The sequence below is a fragment of the Hoplias malabaricus genome, chromosome X2 (genome assembly GCF_029633855.1).
Source record: "Hoplias malabaricus isolate fHopMal1 chromosome X2, fHopMal1.hap1, whole genome shotgun sequence".
In the NCBI taxonomy this organism is placed as follows: Eukaryota; Metazoa; Chordata; class Actinopteri; order Characiformes; family Erythrinidae; genus Hoplias; species Hoplias malabaricus.
The window spans coordinates 42,976,041-43,000,358 of NC_089819.1; the positions used below are offsets into that span (position 1 = coordinate 42,976,041).

At 38.0% G+C, this 24,318-nt stretch overlaps 2 protein-coding genes across 2 annotated transcripts; one reads left to right on the forward strand and one right to left on the reverse strand.

Annotated features, from left to right (window-relative positions):
* The first annotated feature begins 4,689 nt into the window (after nt 1-4,689).
* On the forward strand, nt 4,690-15,061 carry LOC136677316 (cartilage intermediate layer protein 1-like). The gene is made up of 9 exons (XM_066654829.1): nt 4,690-4,699; nt 6,257-6,403; nt 8,355-8,417; nt 9,381-9,650; nt 11,031-11,204; nt 11,309-11,623; nt 11,812-11,920; nt 12,202-12,359; nt 12,461-15,061. Exons 2-9 carry the CDS (start codon nt 6,340-6,342, stop codon nt 14,818-14,820), a joined length of 3,513 nt encoding a protein of 1,170 aa, XP_066510926.1. The 5' UTR covers nt 4,690-4,699; nt 6,257-6,339; the 3' UTR covers nt 14,821-15,061.
* Nucleotides 15,062-15,350: 289 nt separating this feature from the next.
* LOC136676813 (eukaryotic translation initiation factor 3 subunit J-B-like) lies at nt 15,351-22,691 on the reverse strand. Its single transcript, XM_066654047.1, has 8 exons — nt 22,495-22,691; nt 22,314-22,405; nt 19,793-19,853; nt 19,363-19,454; nt 18,626-18,737; nt 17,991-18,167; nt 17,297-17,370; nt 15,351-16,543 (listed from the first exon to the last, which is right to left on the reverse strand). The coding sequence occupies exons 1-8, from the start codon at nt 22,514-22,516 to the stop codon at nt 16,409-16,411; spliced, it is 765 nt and encodes a 254-aa protein (XP_066510144.1). The 5' UTR covers nt 22,517-22,691; the 3' UTR covers nt 15,351-16,408.
* Between the last annotated feature and the right edge of the window lie 1,627 nt (nt 22,692-24,318).

The window sequence follows — 24,318 nt, forward strand, 5'->3', positions numbered from 1 at the left end:
ATGGTGAAGAAAAATCATTGGAGAATTGAAGGTAAATCCTCCAAAGTAACATCTTCATATAAAATTGTTTGAATACAGGTTTCAGTGGATTTTATCCTGCTTTCTGTTTGCACTTTTATTGTTACACTTACACTTATATAGCGCCTTTCTAGACACCCAAGGACGCTCAGAACACTCAATCCACACACACTGGTGAGAAGCGGCAGCCAAACGCACACAGCATACTCTCAACCAGGAACGACCATCCACCTGGAGGACTGCATTTCACCCAGGATAGAGCGCCAATCCATATCTGGGCACACACACATTCATTCACACACCAGGACAGTTATTAGAGAAGCCAAATCACCTACCCTCCATGTTTTTGCACTGTGGGAGGAAACTGGAGACCCCAGAGGAAACCCACGCAGACATGGGGAGAACATGGAAACTCCACCCAGATGGGACTTGAACCCAAGATCCCAGCGCTGAGAGGCGAACGTACTAACCACTAAGCCACCGTGCCGCACTTGAAGATCAGAAAATGTCCTGTTTTTGGAAATGCAGAATGAAAAGTAAAACTCACCTTTTAATCACAAGTAAAAAATATTTGGAAGCTTGAAAATATGCAGAACATTGCATCTCCTTCTATACATAACCAATGTGAGATAATCTCTCAGGAGTCAAACCATACCCAAATGGTTTCATTAAAATTCACAAGATTGCTGAGTGTTTCATTTGGTCTGAGTCTGGAAGAAATTGGCCCGTTTATGACTTTCTGTGCTAATGTGCCTAAAACAAAGTCATCAAGTAATAATGTTGTTGTGTCTCTCAACCAACAGACCGTTTGGACTGTAATTGATCTCAGATGTTTAAACCTGAAATGCCTGTTTTATACAAAGCATAAAGTGACAGGCCATATTTATTTTATTTCTTTTTTCATATGTTGTGCCAGCAAGTTATAAGGTCAAGATTGTTTGCAAAGCTGTGGCTGTGAGTTTTATGGAGTTCCTTTAGAGAACCTTGGAGAATGTATTTAATATAAGATTATTTAGTAAAAGTAGACCATGGAACACTGCATATTCAAAAGTCTACCAAGTTCAGCTGAAAGGTTTTTTGTTTGCATGTTTTTGTTTGTTTGTTTGTTTATTGTTCACTGATATTCAGTCATGGACACACAGCTAATGTTATCAAAATTGGGACAAGAAGCAACAAAATGAAGCATCTGCACCTAACTTTAAGGTCGCCATGCTCAATGATAAGCATTAGAGCGATATGTAGCACCCCTGAACTGAACTATGATACAGTGGAAGGGGTGGGCTATGGGAGCGGTGAAGCAACACACAATAATTTTGTGGCATTTGTGATCCAGAACTAATCATCCGACATCAGTACCTTATCTCACCCATGTTTTTGTTACTGAATACGATCGACTCATTCCGGACAGAGTCCAAAAACCTGGATAAAGGCCTTCCCAGATCAGAAGAAAATGTTATTGTAGCAAAGTGGATCAAACAATCTATCAGTAGCAATGAGCAGGTGTCCACAAGCCTTCTACTGTACAATGCATTTTTCCAGATTCCATGAACTAATATATTTTTTTCCAAATCTTCGCTGGTCATGTTTAATGGAGTAAGATAAACCAGAAAATCTCCTGAGCCATGAGCCACTCCAATGACTATCACATTGTTTGTACAGATGATGGTGATGTATATCCCTCTGGTAAAAAATTCATAATATTCTCTATCATTTTTGTTTTTTACTCATTTTGGACATACAGTCCAATTTTTTATTTTATACATTGCATGTATAAAATAAAAACATGAATTTATACAGAATCATATACAAATGACATTGAGTAGTACAATGTAATTAAAAGTACAAAGTCTGTATGATGCCTTTTTAGAAATTGAGATTTTTTTTTTTATTTAACAACCATTAAGTATAAGTAGTAGTATAAGTAGTATAATATAAGTAGTAACATACAAAAACAGTGAGTTTCATTTATATTCCAAATCATCAGGGATATATTGGCCATTTGTTATCACAAAGACATAAAAAACATTTAGGAAATAAATTGTAGAAGAAAAAAAGTACATTACAAAAGAATGTAAGGCATTGCTGGAGCTAATAGATAAAATAGTTCATTTAAATTTTGCTAGATTTTATCATCATTGAAATTTGCGACTTTAGGAAACCACAGCTATCCAGCTATCATTCTTCATTGAAATTGTGAAGAGAAGGGTGTATTCTGTTGTCTTTTGGGTTTCATTTTGTAGATTTTCATATTGTCACCAACAGTAAATAGGACTCTGCTTCATTGCATAGTGAAGTGATTTGCTCCAGAAGTGTTGAGGTACTTATTATGTTTTTAAGGCCCATTTAAATCTGACTATGAAGAACTGATGTGCATTCTAGTTTCCATGTTTTGTAGATGTGTATTGTTGTCACTGTAGACACTACTTTTAAAATTGGAAGCTTTGTTATATAAGTAAATAAATAAACACCAAACATTAAACAAATATTAAAACATCAGCTGTCATTCAAGAGGTTTTTCGATATTTCCTTGCTGGCGGGTGTTTGTTATGTAGCCCACTCATTCATGCACGGAAACTCAAAATGGCCGTTTACAGCTTGCAATGCAGTCACATTTCAGTGTGTTGTTACTGGCTCTCCGCTGTGGCAGCTCATGGACATAGTTTATAAACAGACCCAAAGGACAAGATGAATGAGATGTAATAAAGGCTTCTCTCAACAAATGTTAACCGCCATCATATGGCATTTCTTATAAATGATGGTTCTTTGACTGGTAATGTAAATTGTTCATGGGAGCAGCTTCAGAGAAATGACTTATCGTTGTAAACGTTGTACACCACATCACCCAGACACCACATGGACTGAAACACAAAAATATTCCTGCTCTACAGTTGAGACAACTGTAAATCATTAGGATAATTTCCTCTGTGAGTGTGTGTGTGTGTGTGTGTGTGTGAGTGTGTGTGTGATCTTATTTTACCACAAACTGAAAGTAACAAGAGATTGAAGGTTACAAATTTACATTGTCACTTCATCTCAGAGTTTTACCTTAAGATTCAATGAGGTGGAAATGTGAAGCCTATTTTGGACAATCTTCACATTGGTAAAAATCCTATTTATTTTAATGACAAATTTTTCCTAAACATAAAGTGCATATCTAAGTTCAAATTAGTTTTCTTTTGTGTAAATATAGAAGATCACAGATCTCTCCAATAAAGCCATTTAGTCGTTCCACTAGGGATGGGCAGTATCTACATTTTTCATACCGTAATACCATCTCAAAATAATATCTTGGTATACAGTATTACTGTGGGGAGGGGGTGCTCTGTCAGGCTGCGCTGAGCCTGTTTAGAAGCACAGCTGGCGCTAAAGGGCACTTGTGGTTTAGCACATCACAGCAGATTTTTCAGTTAATTGAGGCTCAAAACACATATAGAGGTTAAAGCCATATACGTGTGAGCACAAAGTCGAGTGAAGGTTTTTCTGAGAATTATGTCTATTTACATCTTAATTCCTTTCTTTTTTAACCCAAACTCAGCACTAAACTTACAACTGCGGTGGGCTACTGGGCTTGTGCTTTTCTCCACCAGTTTTCAGACCGTGATATCAGCAGTCATTGAGCTCCACAGCACCCCCTCCCTGTGACTCTGTTAAATGCACATGAACATTTTAGCCGACTTTTAAAGAGACAGAACCAAAATTTGACACACCATGCACATTTCATAAATAACGCCCTCATTTTAAGATACCGTCCACATTTTTAAATACCGTGGTATACGGTATTATCGTTATATCGGCCAACCCTATGTTCCACCCATTTAATAGATAACCCACACAGTCTCACAATGCAACAAGCTGGGAGAGAGAAAGTAGGTAATATTTTTCTCTGAGATATGTAAAACCATTCATTAATCCTTTTCAGGCGGCCACTAAGGTAATGCCGCGGAGAAGCTGAACACACTTGAAGGAGAACACCAACTGCAAAGATCTTTTAGATACCTACATTGGGCTAGAATCACACTGAGTGATGGGAGTAGGAAAGGGCTATCCTTTACACACAGACAGAGCAAGGCCAATAATACCGTCAAATATGTTCTCTTGGATGTTTGGCTTTGGATGAGTAACAGTCAAGTAGGGGAGGATTAATTTGCCAATGGAATTGATGTCAAAATATGCTACTAACACAATGGTTGAGCCTCAAACACACTGATCGAGCAGAATTAAGATCATGCATTCAAGTTAGAGTTTGTAGAAGATAAATCATTCCTTGTGCGAACACTTCTTACATACGTTTTTGGAAACCCAAAATAAATATTTAGTATTTCATATCTAGCTGATAATCTGCATTAAGCTGGGTTACAGTGAGTCACATAATCCCGTTTCATTTCACACTTTTCTATGGAAATTTTACAAGCAGTATATAAGAACTTGTAGTCTCACAGTCAAACACAAAGTGCAATGCTTTAAATCACAACCCAGTCTTAAAACAGAGGTGGGCTCATTGCTGTTGTTTCCTTACGCTGTCATCTGGTTTCCTGACAGTGGCATGGAGCCGAACTCAAGGCAGGGCAGAGCTATATAAGTGTGCACACACACATGCACACACACACTCTGCAACTCTGTACAGTCCACAGAGCCACAGAACACCGATAATAGCCTCTTCACCTCCGAGACCCTGACCTGGGTAAGACTGACAGCTTCACACGGTCACTGCTCTTTTTCATTTTGTGTTTTTATCATTTTTTTCCTTTAGAATCATTATCAACAATAATGCTTTATCTTGTCTCTTTATCCATCTGTGTGCACAGTGTGATCTTGCTCTCATTACTTTGAATCTTGCTAATGATGACTTTGTTAGAGAATGAAATTTAATATAACAAGATTTTTTTGACCATTTATATAGGCCAATTTATCATATGTACAGCTTTTCAACAATGGGGAACAATTAGGTGTTAAGCTTAAAATAAGAAAAGTGCTTTTATTTTGTAATGTATAAAAATAGTTTTTTTAATTCATTTATTTATTTACAGCAGAGTTTGGAATGAAATGGAGTGCATTTTTAATATATTTTACATACTACCACAGTGGGCACAAAACATTGTATCTCCATTTTTTTAAATTACCATCTAAATCTCCAGAGTTGTAAGTTTACATGCAAAGGAAAATATTTTTAACTTTTTTAAAGTTAAATTTTATGCCATTTCTGGCATTATGAAATTCTGTGTGTGTGGTGGTGGTGGGGGGCTTGCTTTGTTCTGACAGTGATGACATGTTTTATCATTTCTGCATGGAACTTGATAAGTTAGTTATTTGAAATTTAATTTACTTGCTTAAATGATACATGATTAAGATATTATGTGCAAATGAAATGTGGAACTCTGTGGGTGTGTGTACCATCTGGAACATATGGAATATATGTAGGGAGCACTGTGTTTTCTTGATGAACACAGAAACATTTTTACATTCCCTTGACACTTCCTGATGGTTCTTACAGATGTGTTATCTGAGTGCTAAAGTCTGCTTCCATAGTTGATTTTGCCCTGCCTGAACTCTTTTAAAAGAACATGTTTCCAGCATCAAGATTTTAAACCCTCTTACCAACCAGTTTTGAAAGCGCACTGCTAACATCTGAGATAATCAGTACCGTGCAAACGGCCATTAAGTACAATTTGTTCTATTTAATGTCAGGAAAAAATACAATTTAACAGACAGCTACACAGATATCAAAATATTATACTGCAATGTTTTATATTTGTTGTGTCAGTTCAAACATTACAGGTTAAATGATCAATGTTACAATTAATCATTAAGTAATAATAAGAACAAGCAGCAATAGCATTCTTTTATGATTTCATAAAATCCTGAAATAATGTTAGTTATCATTATGTAATTATTAATTGTGACTTTAGTAATACTTATTACTGCCTTATTATTTAATAATGACTTAAGTACAGTTTATTAATGTACCCTTATTGTAAAATTAAACTGGAAATTAAAAACATGAAGTGTGGCCTTTGGCACAATACATTATACTCTTACAAATGGAAGAATTAACAAGATTTTTCAATAGCAATATTACTAGGATCATGCTCTGAATAATAATTTTCAGCTGTATATATACACAATTGGTGGTTTAAAAGTTTAATTAAAGCAACCATTTTTGGAGGAAAATTAACTAAGACAGAATCACATTGCATTCTGAGCTGTTGACAAATGCCTTTGGCTTCTCTCTGACCTGCAGGAGTTCAGTGGCTGGACTATAATTAACGTGAACAGAGCAAAAGGTCATTACCGGAGACCAAAGATCACAAGTACAAAGCCAGAATGGGCAGCCCATTAAGAGGGGCATTTCTCCTTCTCTGTGGAATTACTGGCATCTTCACTCAAGGTACGTTTCACTTGCCCTTTTTTCCACACAGTTGAAGACAAACACCTTCAGTTATCTCTCTCAAAATACAGCACACAAAATTCAGTCTCTGTCTTAAAGTGAGACAAGTCTATGATCATACATGGAAATTCTGGCCCAGTCTCTGGCTTAGGGTAGTACATATCTGACCTCTCTGTAAATTTAAGTCCTTAATCATCATGTTTAATGAGAGATCAATGCAATTTGATATCATTAGATAATTTTCTATTGATAAAAGCGAAATGAGAATTTTGGATTTCTGCTAATATGCAGTTTATTCATTTACATTCTGTAAATGCTTTCATCTGGTTCTGGGTCATGGTGGGTCCAAGGCCTACCCTGAATCACTGGGTGCAAAGCAGGGACAAACCCTGGACATGGCACCAGTCCATCACAGGCCAATTTATAGTGTTGCTCAAAAAAGAGTGCATAACACACAGTGGACTCAAGATAGCTGTGGTGAACAATTGCTACCCATAATGCACCACTTAGCTTGTATTTCAACTTCTGTATGTCACTGGACTAAGTGGCCAAATGTTTCTGTGGTAATGAGAAAAACTGAGTAAATTTGTGTCTGAAACTGTTTACTACTTTCATGAATCTGGTTCCTATAAAAGGGACCAATTCAGACATGTCTTTTTATTGTTTACATTTTCAATAGAGAGAGACTTTTATTTTGGCTAAGCAGAGATTATCTCTTTCAATAAAATAGCTAAATTTTAATCTTAAATTTTAATTAACATTGAATAATAAACATGTATCATCCTGGACACAGTAGCAAAGTGATCTGGGTGGAAGCCCATGCTGTGTTGTAGCATTAACAAAGATTATAGCAAACGCTCTTTTTTTCTTTCCACAAGACATTTTACTGTAAGCGGAGCCCCTAATAGGACATTAACAGCTGCCTTGTGGTCATATGAACCCATGAAATTCCACTCATCCCAGTTAAGTAGAGTCATTGGTAGATGAATAGCTTCATTGTTGTATTTCCCCCACTTATATCCAGAGGTCGACTGGAAGTTATGCATGTAAGCTAGAGGCTGCAGAGCCACCTGTCAGCAATTGGCCACACTTGAGTGTTTGTGCCAGGTTAGAGATGTTATAACACAGCCAATTCACAATTCACAATTTGAAAAATGAATTAGCAAATATGTTCCACTGAACATGGAAAAAGCACAATTGCTAATCTCTTAATTTTCATGTGGAAAACAACTGCCAAAAAAGGTATTTGCATTTCATTTAGTTGTTTTCATCTCAATTCCAATTTTGCCTGGAATTGCCTCCCATGGTATGAGCAGAAACTACTTGGGTGAATTACCAAGAAGGCCGCAGATTTGACAGACTTTCTTAAGCAGAATTTGGCCAGATGTATACTACTAGCATACTTTAGAGTGTAAATTAGGAGAGTGAGCTTTAGCTGCTTTAGAAGCAATTAGACAAGCATTTTGTGATCTAACATTAGATCATGTTGTGATCTAATGCAACAAAATGAAAAATGAAAAGCTATCAAGCTCGATAATGAGAACCCAGAGCGCAGGTTAATGGCTAACAGATGGGCAGAAAATGTTGTTTTCTAATGGCAATATTTATATTGATTTTTCAGTAAAGTACAGTTGGGGCATCACATTTTTCACACTAGAGTACAAGTTCATTTCTATATAAGTGCAATTGCTTTATAATATACAGATAAAGAGAACAATGTTTATCATTGGCTAAAATTGCTCATTGGGTGCCAAATTGCATGTAAATAGACCAGTTGTGCCTTGCAAAATTGAGGTAAAGTCATTTTGAATAATGATCATTCTACAGTCTTCAACAAACAATAGTTGAAGTGATTTATTTAGCACACATTATAAAAACATTATGGCATGAAAATATACAAACGAAGGTCAATTTCTTGACTGTTTCTCTTAAAAAGCTTCATTTTTTATAGGACCACAGAGAGCAGAGAGTGGAAGTTTTGGGAGCCAGAATCCAGCTGACTTGTATGATGAAGGTGAACATAATCAAAACAGCATAAGCTCATTTTCATTAATGCTTATTCACATAGACGGCTGCCTGTCATGTTCTTGAATGTTTCATGTCTGCTGTATTCTGATTATCACAAGTGCACACCTGACCTATAGGAACATGTTGGACATTGCATATTTATTTCTATTAAGATGGAGTTGGCCTACTTTTGTGACTATAGCAGTCTCCAGTATTCTGGTGATGCTCTCCACAATATTTTGGTATGTGTTTGTGGCCATTTCTGCCCATTCCCTTTATTCCAAATGTGTTCAGTAGGGATGATCTGTGTGGTCTTTACCTTCCCTTATCTACAGGACATAGCCATAATAGAACAGGAAATGTCATTCCCCAAACCACTGCCACAAAATGGAAGCATAAAAAACAGGCTCAGAACATCATCTCTTCTCCACCAAATTTTACTCTTGGAATTATGAAATCTGGCACGAGCTGTTGTTTCTCCTAGATGCTTTAATTTCACAACTATAGCACCTAGAGGTTACATGGGCAGATCTAGTGGGGCAGTCATTTCATTTAACTTGTGGCAAAGGTACAATAACATACAAAGTCACTGACCATTACGACTTGTTCTACTATTAATGTTAAACTTGGGTAAATTGGTTCAAAGTGGCATGTGTTGTATGTTGAAATGACACAAAAACGTGGTCTGAAAGTTAACAGGAAAAACAGATGATATGTTTATGAAATGACAGATATTGAAATATATATATAAAAAGAACAAAAACTGTCTTGGATGAGAAGCACTGAATGGCACCCCCTTATGAATCTGTTTCTAAACATCAGTATGTAAGAAGTATAACCTCTTGTGATGAACTAAATGTGAGTGAGGGCGTCTGCATGTGAGTGGGTTACACACCAACTCATGAGGTGTGTAGCATCTAAAAATCAAATTTCAATGCTTGTCTAAGCATATTCCTCTTCCTCTTTCCAGATAATTACAAGTGGACCACTTGGTTTAATGTTGATCACCCTGGAGGGAAGGGGGACTTTGAACAGCTGGATGCCATTCGTTTCTATTATAGAGCACGTGTGTGCGACTCTCCACAGGCTCTGGACGCTCGCACTACAGACTGGATCCCAGCACGCTCAACTGGGGAGCGTGTGCATGCTGATCCTGTGTTGGGATTCTGGTGCATCAATGCAGAGCAGCCTGCAGGAAAAAACTGCTCCAATTATGCTGTTCGCTTCCTCTGCCCAAGAGGTTAGTATAGCACATGCTGCCTTATGCATAAGGATGTTGGGTAAAATGATGCACAACAATATCGAAATTATATCAGCATCTGCAAAAAAAAAAAAACAAAAAAAAAAACAGTTTGAATATATATTGAATAATGTGTGGTCTTGATGTACTCATTATATCCTGGAAGAGCAGAATATATCATGATGGTAGGCTACAACACTAAACTGTTTGTCCAGTTTGCAAACTACATTACAGGCATGATATAACTCAATGGCAATGCAAATCTAAATATCTACCTCAGGTCTCGTGTTGGTCAGATGGTAATAAACAAATCGCTCCAAACATGTTTCTCAAAACATTTAGGAAGATACCACTTTTGAGTGGCACTTGCCCAAGGCCACACTAAGGGCACACAGAAAGTGCTTTTAGTGTCACTTTAAACTCCAAACTATAAATTGGACACCCTGAAAATCTTTAAGGCATTGTCAACATTTCTGAACATCCGTTTGTGTTGGTTTTCGCTCAGAAACTTTATGTTTGGGTAAGAAACTGACTGTACCTTATTTGTGGTTGTTCACCTCGTCTAAAGTTTTTTATTTGGTAACCCAAGTTGTATTATAGCCATCTGTGTTTACTTTCATGCGATTAGCAGTCTCCTGAATTTGGAGTCTGTTCCCCCTTAGTAATACATGAAGCAAAAATAAGTCAATATTATGCACCTATGGAGCAGATATAGAGCAAAATCCTCATTTCTTTTCATGCTTGTTGAATGTTCAAGCACCAGATGCGGTTTCTCTGTCTTGGCTCAGCCAGAAACGCAGCAAGGGGAAGCCTGAGTCATTTCGGATCCTTGCTATTTTTCCCCATTTACCAAGCTAATGTTTTGTACAAACACAAGAACTTTTCTCAGCTTGCAAACAAGCCTGACAGCCAGCAAAATGTGTTCTGGATGAAAATCTTGAACATCACTTTTAAATCAAGTTTCTACTTGTGGATTTTTAAACGGGTAGTTATGACATGAGCAATCAAATCTGTTGTATCAATATTTCAATGAACTGTGAATGGATTTGAAGAACCTAACCTACAGCCATGTGATCCTTACAGGCACATCAAATAAGGTATTGCAAGGCTGCAAATGCTCCAAATAGGCCATGACTAGAAATGAACATTTCCTCTTGAAGGCCTTGCTAATCTGAATCAGCTGTTTGAATATGGCAGAAATTTGCTGAGCTTTGGCCTGAGAAGGAACCAGTTTCACACCTCTTAGCTAAAGAACATTTTTGATTCCAGTTTCAGCAGCACTAGGAAATATATAAGGCTTATTTCCAGATACAGATCTCTTTAAATGAGGAATTGAGAATGCCTGAAACAGAATCTAATTAGTAATCTCTTGGTCTTCAGATGATCAGCCAGAAATTCATGGAGTTTGGGGTCAGTGGTCGGACTGGAGCCCCTGCTCGGCACCTTGTGGTCAGGTAGCAGTTCAGGTGCGCACCAGAACCTGCAAAACCACATCCAGGCCATGTACTGGTCCAGCCATAGAGGGCAGGAATTGCAAAGGACCCACATGTCCAGGTAATGATCCAGTTCAAATGCAATTGGGAAAGCTTCTCGTAGAGGTATGATGTGCTTTCACTGGCGTTGCATTGTTCTGAGCATTCTTTCTGTTGTTTCTGTAGGTTGTGATCTGAAGTGTGTAATGGGCAAGGTGAATGCAGAATGCAATGCCTGCCTGTGTCAGGACCACACCGTTCTCGGGTCAGTTCGCAGTGCTGGGAGTCTCCCAGCTCCTGGGGCAGCTATTTTCCTCTCTGACAAAAGCCCCAAACTTCTCACACTAACCGATCACAATGGACACTTCCGTGTGCCAGGCATCTGTCCAGATGGCAATACCACACTGCTGATAAAGATGCAAAACCACAGTCCTCTGAAGGTCACTGTGCCGCTGAGTTCTGAACAAACAACTGTACTTCACCTGAAGCTGGAGAGAGCAAGTATGAGCCTATATACACACACAAGTATAGATCAGTAATTGTTGTATGATTAAAATAATTGAACCATTGTAAATGGTCCAGAAACTCATGAATCACAGTTCAAATATTTTATGGTGTTTCCACAATAATATAAAATTTCACCATGTTTAAGTGATGCAGAAAATAATCTTACCACTGATTTCTCCCAGAAAAACTCTATTTGCAAAAGAATCCAGAGTCCAAAGCAAGGAGAGAGGGTCAAACAGCTGCCTTTTGCTGCAAGATTTCTGGGTCACCTGAACCTGAAGAGTATCAGTGGTAAGATAAGTGATAAACGTGGTAAGCCATAAGTGTCTGAGTAAATCAGATACCACATTCAAGCATCACAATATCTTTCGGTGTCACGTCTTTTCATAATTTTCATACAGAGCAATACATACACACAGTTTCTTTATCCATCTATCCAGGTGTAATAAATGTATCTTAGACATTATAGAACATTATAATATCAGCTTGACACCTTATGCACCACTATCAGCCAACATATTATTTCTGTGCAAATTATATATTGATAATTAAATTATTAATTATTTCCTCAGGTTTCACAATGGAAGCCTGCTTGAGAAGAGTAGATATCAGTACTATGATACTCTGGTTTTGAGGAATCTGCGGATAGATCAGGCTGGAGAGTATTACTGCAGAGCAAGTAACGAGAATGGAGCAATTAAATCAAAGCCTGCTACTCTCACCGTTATAGGTGAGTACAAAAATAAATTCTAATTTACCATTTTTATGCTGTATATATTTGCAGTGCATCTTATGACTCTTTTCATCTTTATTTACCTCTTTCCATTTAAGGTCAAGATGAACCATCCTGCAACCCAAAACCTGAACCCCACTTGATCCGTCTTCCTCATGATTGCTTCCAGAACAAGACAAACTCACTGTATTATGATGTAGGAAAATGTCCAGTAGGGACATGCACTGGCCAGCTGGACAATGGTATTCGATGCAAAGATTCCATATCCTTCTGCTGTGGAGTGTCCAAAATGGAGGAGAGACAGATATCATGTCAAGGCTATCAGTTACCCACAATGGTGGTTACCCAGTGTGGCTGCAAAAAATGCGTTGATACAAAAGTTATAGTTCGAGGACGCGCCATTGCTGCAGATACTGGAGAACCAATGCGATTTGGACACATCTACATGGACGGTACCAGGATTAGTCGAACAGGATACAAGGGCACATTCTCCATCCAGGTACCCACAGGCACTGAAAGGCTAGTTCTCACATTTGTGGACAATATGGATAAGTTTGTGAATACCACCAAAGTACTTCTGTTCAATACCAAAGGTGGGGCTGTGTACCATGAAATAAAATTGCTAAGGAAGAAGCCTCCAGTCACCATTCGCTCAACAGACACCAACAAACTGGAACTTGGAGAGGTAGAGGGAGAGGAGCCTATGGCTGAGATTGAAATTCCACCCAACGTTTTCTACAAAGAGAATGGCGAGGTGTTTGTAGGTGATGTGCAGGCCAGCATTACCTTCTTAGACCCGAGAGATGTGTCCACAGCAGCTGCTGCTCAGAGTGACCTCAACTTTATTGGAGCAGAAGGTGACACACTTCCCTTGAGAACGTATGGCATGTTCTCTGTTGACTTCCGGGACAAGGAGAGCAGGGAATCACTAAATGCAGGGGAAGTTAAAGTACGTCTCGATTCATCCCAAGTGAAGATGTCTGAACACTTGAAGACAATGAAGCTATGGTCCCTCAATCCTGAGACTGGTCTTTGGGAAGAAGAGGGCCAGTTCCAGCTAGAGAAGAAGCAACGAGGAAAACGAGAGGAGAGGACCTTCCTCGTTGGGAATATGGAAATCAGGGAAAGACGACTGTTTAACTTGGACGTACCTGAAAACAGGAGATGTTACGTTAAGGCACGTGCTTTCCGCAGTGAACGCTTCATGTCAAGTGAGCAAGTTGAGGGTGTTGTGATGACCCTGATCAATATGGAGCCAGTGGCTGGTTTCTCAACCAATCCTCGTGCTTGGGGAAGGTTTGACAGTGTAATAACTGGCCCCAATGGAGCTTGTCTTCCTGCCTTCTGTGATGAACAGAAAGCGGATGCATATTCCGCTTATGTCATGGCCAATCTTGGTGGTGAAGAACTGGAAGCAGTTGCATCGGCTCCAAAATTAAATCCCAACAGCATTGGTGTTCCACAACCCTATCTGAATAAACTAAATTATAGGAGGACAGACCACGAGGACCTCAGGATCAAGAAGACAGCATTCAGCATCAATGTAGCCAAGCCCAGTCCGAACACAGCTGAGGAAGCAAACGGCCCTATTTATCCGTTCGACAAACTGAAGGAATGTGAGGAGGCTCCATTTAGTGCCCCTCACTTCCGCTTCTCAAGAGTTGAAGGAGATCGCTATGACTATAACACCGTCCCCTTCAATGAGGATGATCCCATGAGCTGGACAGAAGATTTCCTGAGCTGGTGGCCTAAACCAATGGAATACAGAGCTTGCTACATCAAAGTGAAAATCAACAGCCCACATGAAATTAACGTACGATCTCGAAATATGGGAGGCACCCATCCAAGGACTGTCGGTAAGTTGTATGGCATTCGTGACATCCGCAGCATCCGAGACATGGACCTGTCCACTGTTTCGGCTGTGTGTTTAGAGTTCAAATGCAGCGGCATGCTCTATGACCAGGACAGAGTTGATCGCACCCTTGTGAAGGTGATCCCTCAGGGCAGCTGCAAGCGAGACAATGTAAACAGCATGCTTCAAGAATACTTGGTAAACCATCTACCACTGGCTGTTAACAACGACACCAATGAATTCACCATGCTGGCACCACTGGACCCACTTGGCCATAACTACGGCATCTACACAGTGACTGACCAAGATCCTCGCACAGCTAAGGAGATCGCACTTGGACGTTGCTTTGATGGGACATCAGATGGCACCTCAAGAGTTATGAAGGGCAATGAAGGTGTGGCTCTAACCTTCACCTGTGGTGACAAAGAAGTCACCCGCCAGAGTGTGTTCCAACAGCTCCAGAATTCACCTGGCAGAGCCGTAGCAGGGAGCACTCGTCCAGGACGTGGCAACAGAAGACAGAGAGGGGACTCCTCAGGAGCACCGCGAAGCAGTCGGAGGAGAAGCACTCGCAATCACAACAAACGATCCCAAACAATCGGCTGAAGGTCGATCAAACAACATACAACGCTGAGGTGACCCAGCCACAATTACTTCAGAAGAGCAGTGTAAATTGGATTGGAGCATATTCTACTCCTCTCAGTGAAGTCAAAGTTAAACTGTACTCAGTACTTCAGTGGTGCACCTCTCAAGAACACCAATATCACTTTTGAGTCAAGAAGAAAGCAAGAAGTTTCAGTTTAAATACAATATGTTCAGGAACATTGTTAACGTTTTGTAATTTTTTGAGAAGACATTTTCTAGAAAAAGCAAATTTACTGCTTTTTTTTAATCATATATTCTATTCACCTGTACTGTGATTATATTATACTACTTGAATTTGTAAATAACAGGATATTTATTTCACAGCTAACACAAGATTAGCTGTCACCTAAGATTTACATCACCCAGAATGCAAATTATACCAATGTTGTGTATTTGATTCATTTTCTTGAAATATAACAGTTGTCAAAATCATTGTAAAAAAATTATATAATCAAGTAGTTCCTTTCGACCAATGATTTTATTAAATTAGATATTTAAAAAAAACAAAAAAACACTGCTGGAGTCTTGTCATTTCTCTATCATTGACCAGTTTTTTTATATATATTTTGTAAAGCAAATCTTTTCAAACTGTTAGAAAAAAAGGAAAAACCTCATGTCAAATGTTTTTTGACGATAAGCAGATATTTCATCTGTTCAGCCAGAGAGCTTGCTCCTTCTCTTACTTGATACAAGCTTGCAGAAGCTATAATAAAAGACTGAGCCCCACATTCCTGCATTAGTAGTAATTTAAAATCTACCAGCATGAGAGCAAAGTAAACTTTTAAATGAGCCAAAAGAAAAAAAAAACTGCTCACGGTAAAACATTCTCCAATGATTCATCCAAAAACCTATTGACATTAGAACTGAAAATCCTAGATATTCAAAATGCATTTTCTTATTTTCCATCCCTTTTTTATTCAGTGTACCACCACTGCATCTTGTGTAGTGTCTACTGTAAAAGCACTAATTTCAATAGAAAGAAAACTGAATTATGTGCATCTGTTGTTGCTGACGAGTGGCAAGTATAGATACCTTACACTATTCTGTAGATACACCCACAAGAAAAGGAATATATCCAAACTGTCAACACATTCTGTATACCATTTTTGCATAGAATTGCACATTTGATTCTATGTAAATAAAATTGCTCAGAAGTTAACACCATAATCCATTTCAGTTCAACCTCAAACAGAGGTTTTTACATTGTGTTCTAAAACACACTGCAATTCTACCTAGGCCAATCAGAGAAGACACTTGTGCAAAGATGTCTCATGTTCTAAAGTCTTTGTTGGAGGCAGAGTTGTAAAATGCAAGGCAATTTGATATTTTTTTCCTTGTCACCAAAGGGCAATGTTGGTGATAGCAGCTTCACTAAGAATTGTTTTGACACTGAAGCAAAAAAAGTAGAGGGTTGACACAGTGTTCAGTTTACTCCAGGATGGCACTGATAAATATGAGGGGGGGTGCTGTGTGTGTGTCTGAGGGGCGAACTGGATACAGAGGCCAACAGGAAGTTTAGGAAAGGAGAGGGGGTGGAGTTTAGCCTTCGTCACATGAAGTCATCATATTCATTGTAGCCGCCATCAAACTCTCCATAAGCGTCAAAGTCATCTTTCTGTTTGGCTTTCAGACCTCCTCCAGCAAGAACAGTTTTCTTTTTCTTCTTGATTCCTTTGGCTTTTTCCTGTGGAAAAACATTACATGACACATTTAAAGAAGGAACTGTCCATTATCGCTACAATAAAAAGTGAGATTTAAAATACCAATTCTCAACCCCCAGCCTGTTGGCAACCTATTTATATATTACATACATTCTGATATATTTCCATCAGAGTCAGCAATACATTTTTAACTGGGAACGGACCAAATAGGTTGGCCTTCACTCCCCAAACACATCAGTGAGCCATCTACTTTTACCAGATAATAGTTGTCATTTTGGTAGACACCTACCACTGTCTTCTAGCCATAAACAATGGACCCTTGATTGCCCCCCCCACACACCTTTTTTAAGGGCTTACCCATTTCTGCTCTTTCTAACATCAGCTTCAAGCACTGTTCACTTGTGGCCCAATATATCCCTCCTCTCTGCAGGTGCCATAATTACTTTGACCACACCAGTATTAAGTTTTAATATTTTGGCTGATTAGTGAATGTAATTGTTTTTTTAATCCATCAAAATGGAGCACACCTGACTCTACATGTTCAGTCAGCCAGCCTCAGTCCCTGCTTTTATGGAATGACAAGTTGTGGCCTCACTGACCCTTTGCAGAAAAGACTGGGCACTGACGGATAAAAGTAAACAAAAGACAAACGGCTCCCCCTACTGCAGAGATGTACCATTACACGTTTGCCTTTTGCATAATGTCTACTAAAATCTTAGAAATATATTATCGTATTATTAAATCGTATTAACAATTGTTTTAATAGTAATACTCACCTTTTCCTGCTTTTGTTTCTCACTCAGAAGGGCTGAGAGTGAATTGCTGATTTTCTTTAAGTCGTCTACTTCCACTGTGAAAAACGCAGCATTGATTGTCAATTAACACAATGAATAAATTCCCAAATAATTAATAGTGGTATTTATATATGAAAAAGTTGAAAGATATTTCTAATTTGCAAAATCTGTACACTACACGATTAGTCACTGTTCCCCTACACTTTGATTACATTTGGTAAAAATAAATAAATACCATCTATCTATCTATCTATCTATCTATCTATCTATATATTCCACCATATTGTTCATTAGAATTCATCCATTTAGAAATCTGCAGTAAATACTCTACAATTGTCATTGCTCAACGGTGTCCTCTACTGGATAAAAACATGCCCATTATCCAAATTCCATGATCCACAATCAACTTGGCATAAATATAATAAACAGGTATTTGATCAGGTAGTAAAGTCAAAATGACTGAAATGTAGACATTCAGCTTTATTTCAACGGGTTCCGAGCCTATGAAAATTAAAAGAGCACAAACTGCTGTAATTCCAAAATAGTAAATTCAATACTACACTTCAATTTAATCTTGCCTTCTTTGTTTCCCATTATGAAAAATTAGTCACTGCCAAAACACTTATGGACCCAAATGTATTTCCTATTAAACAACAGGGAAAAGAACTCCACTCACATGTAATGCAGAGCTCCCGAAACAGTGATTCCAAAAAGCTGGAATAATGCACAGACTTTTCAAACTGTGATATTTTGTCTTTCAGTGCCTTCTCAAAAGCTATGAAGTCATCTTTTGTTGATGGACACATGGCTTCAATTCCAGAGGCACTATTTGTAGTAACAGTAGCGTCAACACCTGCAATTACAGGATCAATGAGACTCTCAAGCAATTTCATCTCTAATCAACAGCATAGCATCCATTCAACAGGAGGGAAACATTTAAAAGCAGAAGTTATTTAAAGAACTGGGAAAACAAACGAAAGCATTGAAAAATATAATCCACAGTTAGGGTTTTTTCCATTCAACAAGAATAATTAGCTGCAATGATTCACAGAATTGAAACAAAAATAGTAAATTCTCAATTTTACAAGATCAAAAACAAAGGAGTCAAAAAATATTTTAATGGAGCAGCTCTAATTTGTTACTCCATAAAATACATAGTTCTTTAATAAAAAGAAAAAGTAAGATGTGAGAATATAAAGAAATGTTTATATACTGTATTTTTTTTAATAGAGTTACAAGTCAAAGACAGGCCATCCTTATACAGAGTGTATATATTTACTCTTGCATGATCATGCATGGATAAGCACGTACCAAAAGCTTCACATGCAAGCGCCATGTCTGATTCCTCCTGTAGCTTCTGCAAACGCAGTTTCTCTGCTGCCTCCTCCTCAGGGGTGAGATTCACAGCCTGGGACTCTTGTAACTATTTGAACATTAGAAATGTCAAAGATTTACATAACAATGAAAGCATTAGAAAACATTTATATTCTTAAGCAAAACATGATAAATGCACCCGATGAAAGCTTACAGTTGGGGCATATTATATATACACATACATACATAAATAAATACACACACACATCAGTAGATCAGATATCCATTTCATAGACAACATACCTGATTTCACAAATGATATCTGAACACACCCCACTCCTCACATTTATCTCTTTTAAAGTTGGAGTATGGAGATGTTTAACTTTAAGCTGCGATTTTCTCAATTTATGCTTGTGTCTGAGCTTTGTTGTGTTTGATCTGAACTCTCTCCATGAAACTTATAGGCACCAAAATGTAGGGTTTCTATTACAAATATCAAAAAACTACTCTGAATGTTATAATTCAATAAAAAGAACATTTTCTTTTAAGCAGATTGTCATGGAGACCAGTCTACACAGATTTATCTCCCTTCCAAAAAACAAAAAAACAAGCAAATACTAGCATTGTAACCACGATTAATCCCAGAATGTTATGATTACAATTTTTTTCTGACACCACTACACACATTGTTTTATCTGGAAAGCAAGACCTCCATCTGTTGATTTGACACTCACCCTTTTCTTAAGTTCTTCTTGTTTCCTTGCTTTCTCATTTTCTTTCTCTTTGAGTTTAGCACTGAGCTTTTTCTTCTCTGGAGCTTTCACCTCTGTGAGAGGATAAACATTTATGTTGGAGGAAAGAGGGCTTTTTTTGTAAGCTGTCAACTTGCATGGCCAAATTCACAAATCAGAAATCAAAAACATCCTGATTCTGTTTTTTTTTTTTTTTTAACAACAGTATAACATACTGGAACATGCTCAAACTGTGGGCAGCACTCCTACTGGTTAGTCATCAGAAAAATACATTGCACCAGGATTAATCTACCACATAGTTATTATTATTATATATTTTAATCCACCACCGTACATTTTACAAAAACAGTTTATTTTAACAATTACTTGAGATTTTTGCATATTATCTCAATAATTCAATAAATGATAGCACCTGTTTTTTGTTCCTCCTCCACCACTTTCTGTTCTTCCTCTTCATCGTCATCCCAGTTGTCCTGTATGAGAAAATAGAATTCAGGGCATATCAACAATAAATCACTAAAAGTAAAATATAAATAAGACCACTTGCAAATAATGCAATTATTCAGTAAAGAAAGCTCATGTATCCTTGTTCAGATGTAAACAAGGTAAGGGGAAATACTATTTTTATTCACTGATCACGGTGCTGAAGTATAAAAAGCCAAAACCCGCCTAAAAAAAATCTTTTTTAAATCTTTTTTGTAGCCATAAAGAATTTATTTTGAGGAATCTGTTTTTGAACCATTTCTACTGGTAGGTTTCTCGAGTTTTCAACAGCAGTAGCGTTACTTTGTGGTTTTAATTAACATAAATCTTGGTATTAATCATTGGTTAAAACTACTGACATGAACACTGACATGTTTAAAAGTTTACATTGATTGACTGTCTCTGAAAAATTACTGAAGGGAAATTACAAGGAAATAAACTGCCATGAAGTCTTTATCTACACCTCAGTATCATTGACGCTGGAGGTAGGAAAGATAAAGTAATATTAAAATATGTAATAAATTAAACACACAATTTTTTTCCTGATGTTAAAACAATATATGCCACAACATAAAAAAGGCATTCTCTCATTCCCACAGCAATGAAAAACCATTGAGATGCTGGCTTTATACTGGGGGTTTATATCTTTTAAGTGGTGTAATGGTGTTCCCATATATTCGAGTTCAGTGGTGTCAACATGTTAGCTTTTTAAAAACCTAGTGATAGACAACAGCCAGTCAGCCAGCCCGTTCTAGAAATGATTTTTTAAAAACATAGAAATACTATTCATTCATAACACAGAAAAGAGTCAAGCCACATGGGGGGAAGTGAAACTGTCACTGGAGAGAGTTCTAGATAAATCTGAAGTATCAGAGAGCGGCAAAATTTGCAAGACGCAGCATGACTCAGTTCAGTCATAGGATACTGACAGTCAAGATAACACTAACAGTTGCTCTTACACATGGAGCCTGAGAGACCGATACATGGTTATTTATTAGGTTTAAATACACCGAGCTTGACTGTGCTATACAGCTGAGAGACAATGAGACAAAGCACATGTTTAAAGCTGTGAATGAAATGCTCCATCTGCCTCACTGAGGCCTGTTAGAAAACGGTCAGCATTTACCAGCCAAGCTGTGACAAATAACGTTAGCAGCGAGTGTTCAAGCGATAGTGTAAATTAAAAAAAACCAACGAAACACTTCAAACGCAAGGCATTCACGTACTTGGTATCGTCGGTAATGTAAAATATGTTAAAACTTTAAATTGCTTTAAGTACATAAAAAGTGACTAGAATCACCTTACACTAATTTATCCGCGATAGAACCTTAGCTACTAGCCTTGAGTTTCTGTAGCCAAGTTAAATATTCAGTGTTTTATAGCCGATAAAAATGAAAATACTAGCTCAAAATTGCTAAATATCTCTCATATGGCATATTTCCTGAGTTTTTATTACCAGTACTATGTGAGAGAAAAGCGGTGTCCCTAGAAAGCTGACACAGCTTTTAAATTTAAACCACGTTAAGCTTTATCCTTTCGACGGACTTAAATAGAGACGGAAGAATTTAGCTATCGTACTGGTTTTAAAATTATTTTGACGTTACAGGCTATCGTTTATTGACAATAGATTGTACTTATATCAACTTAATACACAAGAGGCATTTTGTATTTACATGTCACTTTCTGTAACGTTACATTTCAGATACTATCGCTTTGCATGAACCTATTTAACGTTTGAAAATATACTGTATCAGCCACCAGAAGAGACACTGCTGGTAGCTGTAACTCAGTTAGCCGCTCTGCTAACACGCTTCGTGGCCTGTCACTAGCTCAGCTTCGTGTGCGGGTAAAACATGTCAAATATAAATCTAATGAGACTTGTTAGGATTGACTGTCGAAGTATGAATATTATTTAAAGGATATTACATTTTGTTTCTGCGTGACAACCACCATACACACTGTAAAGCTCGGGAACTAACGAGCAACTCTCACTGACCAACTTTATACAGGCTATTTCTCAAAGCCGCACTACACCGTTAAATACTACACCGCTGTCGGTAGCGCATTTATTAGCAACGTGTGAATAATGCAGTATCATGTGGTTTGAGACACAGCCACTGGCGCCGGCTGTGTAACGTTAATGTGCCGGTCCGAACTAACGTTACAGCACCGTCTTTTAGCTCCCCTAGCTAACGGTAACTTCAAGCAGAAACTTAAGCAGAGCACGGATTAAGCTAACATTAGCGAGTGAGATACATCAGCTCTACAATTGTAGGTTCTCTAAAGACTAAAAGTAATCCACTGGGGTTGAAGTTAGCTACGATTGTATTTCTCCGTTCCACCTTAAATTAAACTGCATTCACACGCTTGCCTCACATGCGGAGGCCGGTTTAACTTTCCGTCAGTTGCCGTAGGTTAGTTCAAGACAAGTCCAACTAACTTGTCTTTACCTTCACGTCGTCTTCCTCGTCCTCGCCCTCCCATCGGTCCTTAAGACCCACAGTATTCTTCACCGGCTCGCTCGGCTCGAAGTTGTCCGCGTCTATCGTTAAAACAACAGATACGCCAGGTATGTAATGAAGAACAGCATAAGACGTATCTATTAAAAAGAAGTGAACGTGTAGTTCTTACCCCATGAGTCTGAGTCCGCCATCTTGCTGGTGTGCGGGAGTAGCACAGCGCGGTTTTAGTGAGGGCTCATACAAAACATGTGCGCTTCACTCGGGCAGCCTGCTCTCAGTGAACTGAAACCGAGCAGAGCCCAGCACCTTCAAAAACACAACGCCCCCGTGTGGAGCTCTACTACACCATAACAATCTCACCACTGCTGCGTTCTCCCTACCTAGTACACTAGGTAAGAACAAAAGGCCCCATCTGGACATAGATCTAACCCCTAGAAACACGTCTCTTCTATGTTCAAATGATGTAGTAAACTAAATACTGACAGAGCGACTGGTGAGCGACAATATAGAAGATATTCTCTCCAAAAATCATATGATGCTTTAAAAGTGGCTTAGATTTACAGGTGAATCTCAATAAATTAGAATATCATCATAAAGTTAATTGATTTCAGTAATTATTAATGATATATATATATATATATATATATATATATATATATATATGAGAGAGAGAGAGAGAAATTACAAACAGAGTGATCTATTTCAAGCATTTATTTCTTTTAATGTTGATGTTTATGGATTACAGCTAATATATATTATATTAGACCAATATAAAAATGATTTTTAATACAGAAATGTTGGCCTAGTGAAAAGAATGTACAGTATAAGAACTCGTCTGCATTGTTGGGTCTGGTGTCTCTCATCTTCCTCTTGGGGATTTAGGTTAGGCGAGTCACAGCAGCAGTCCACTCCTTGTGAATCTCCCCCAAATTTTTGAATGGGCTTTTCTTGACAATCCTTTCAAGGCTGTGGTTATCCCTGTTGCCTGTGCACCTTTTTCAACCACACTTTTTCCTTCCAGTCAACCTTCCATTAATAAGCTTGGATACAGCAGGAGGGTGTCAATGACTGCCTTCTGGACATCTGTCAAGTCAGCAGTCTTCCCCGTGATTGTGTAGCCTACTGAGCAAGACTAAAGGAGCATTTTAAAGGCTTTTTTCAAAGGTTTTGTGTTAATTATTCTAATTTTCCAAGACAATGACTCTTGGGTTTTCATTGGCTGTAAGTCATAAACATCAACATTAAAAGAAATAAACACTTGATATAGATCACTCTATTTGTAATGAATCTATGAGTTTTACTTTTTTATTTGAATTACTCAAATAAAGCAGCTTTTTGATGATATTCTAATTTATTGAGATGCACTTGTATCTCTGCACCTTCATCTTCATAAATATATAATGGAAATATTAATTCTGCATAAGTTATTAGTAATCATGCCACATTTTTATGCACCCTTTTATTTATTAATGATCCAGAAAACCATAGTAAATTCACAACAATACCATTTGCATAGATCACATCTGAAATTATTTCTGAAAATATACAAAGTGAAAATTACACATTTACTTTATCACCCAATGCCTAGACTAGTGGATATTTTATTGCTGACCTCCCAACACATGACTGTATTCATCTGCTTAACAACAAGCACTGTATCAGGCTTGAACTAATACTGACTTATTGAGGTCAATGAATAAAAGTTTTCATGCCACTGTCATACTGAAAGTAACTCCCTACAGCATTTATAAACTTTGAATGACTTCTACTAAGGGCGGCAATGTGGTCCAACAGGTAGTGTCACTATCACACAGCTCTAGGTTCCTGGAGCCCCTGTCGGTGGGGAGTTTGGTGTGTTGCCGCCATGTCCGTGTGGGTTGCCTCCAGATGTTCTGGATTTACCCTCCACAGTCCAAAAAAACACACATTGGTAGTTGAATTGACTACTCAAAAGTGTCCATAGGTGTGAGTGTGTGAGTTAATGTGTGAGTGT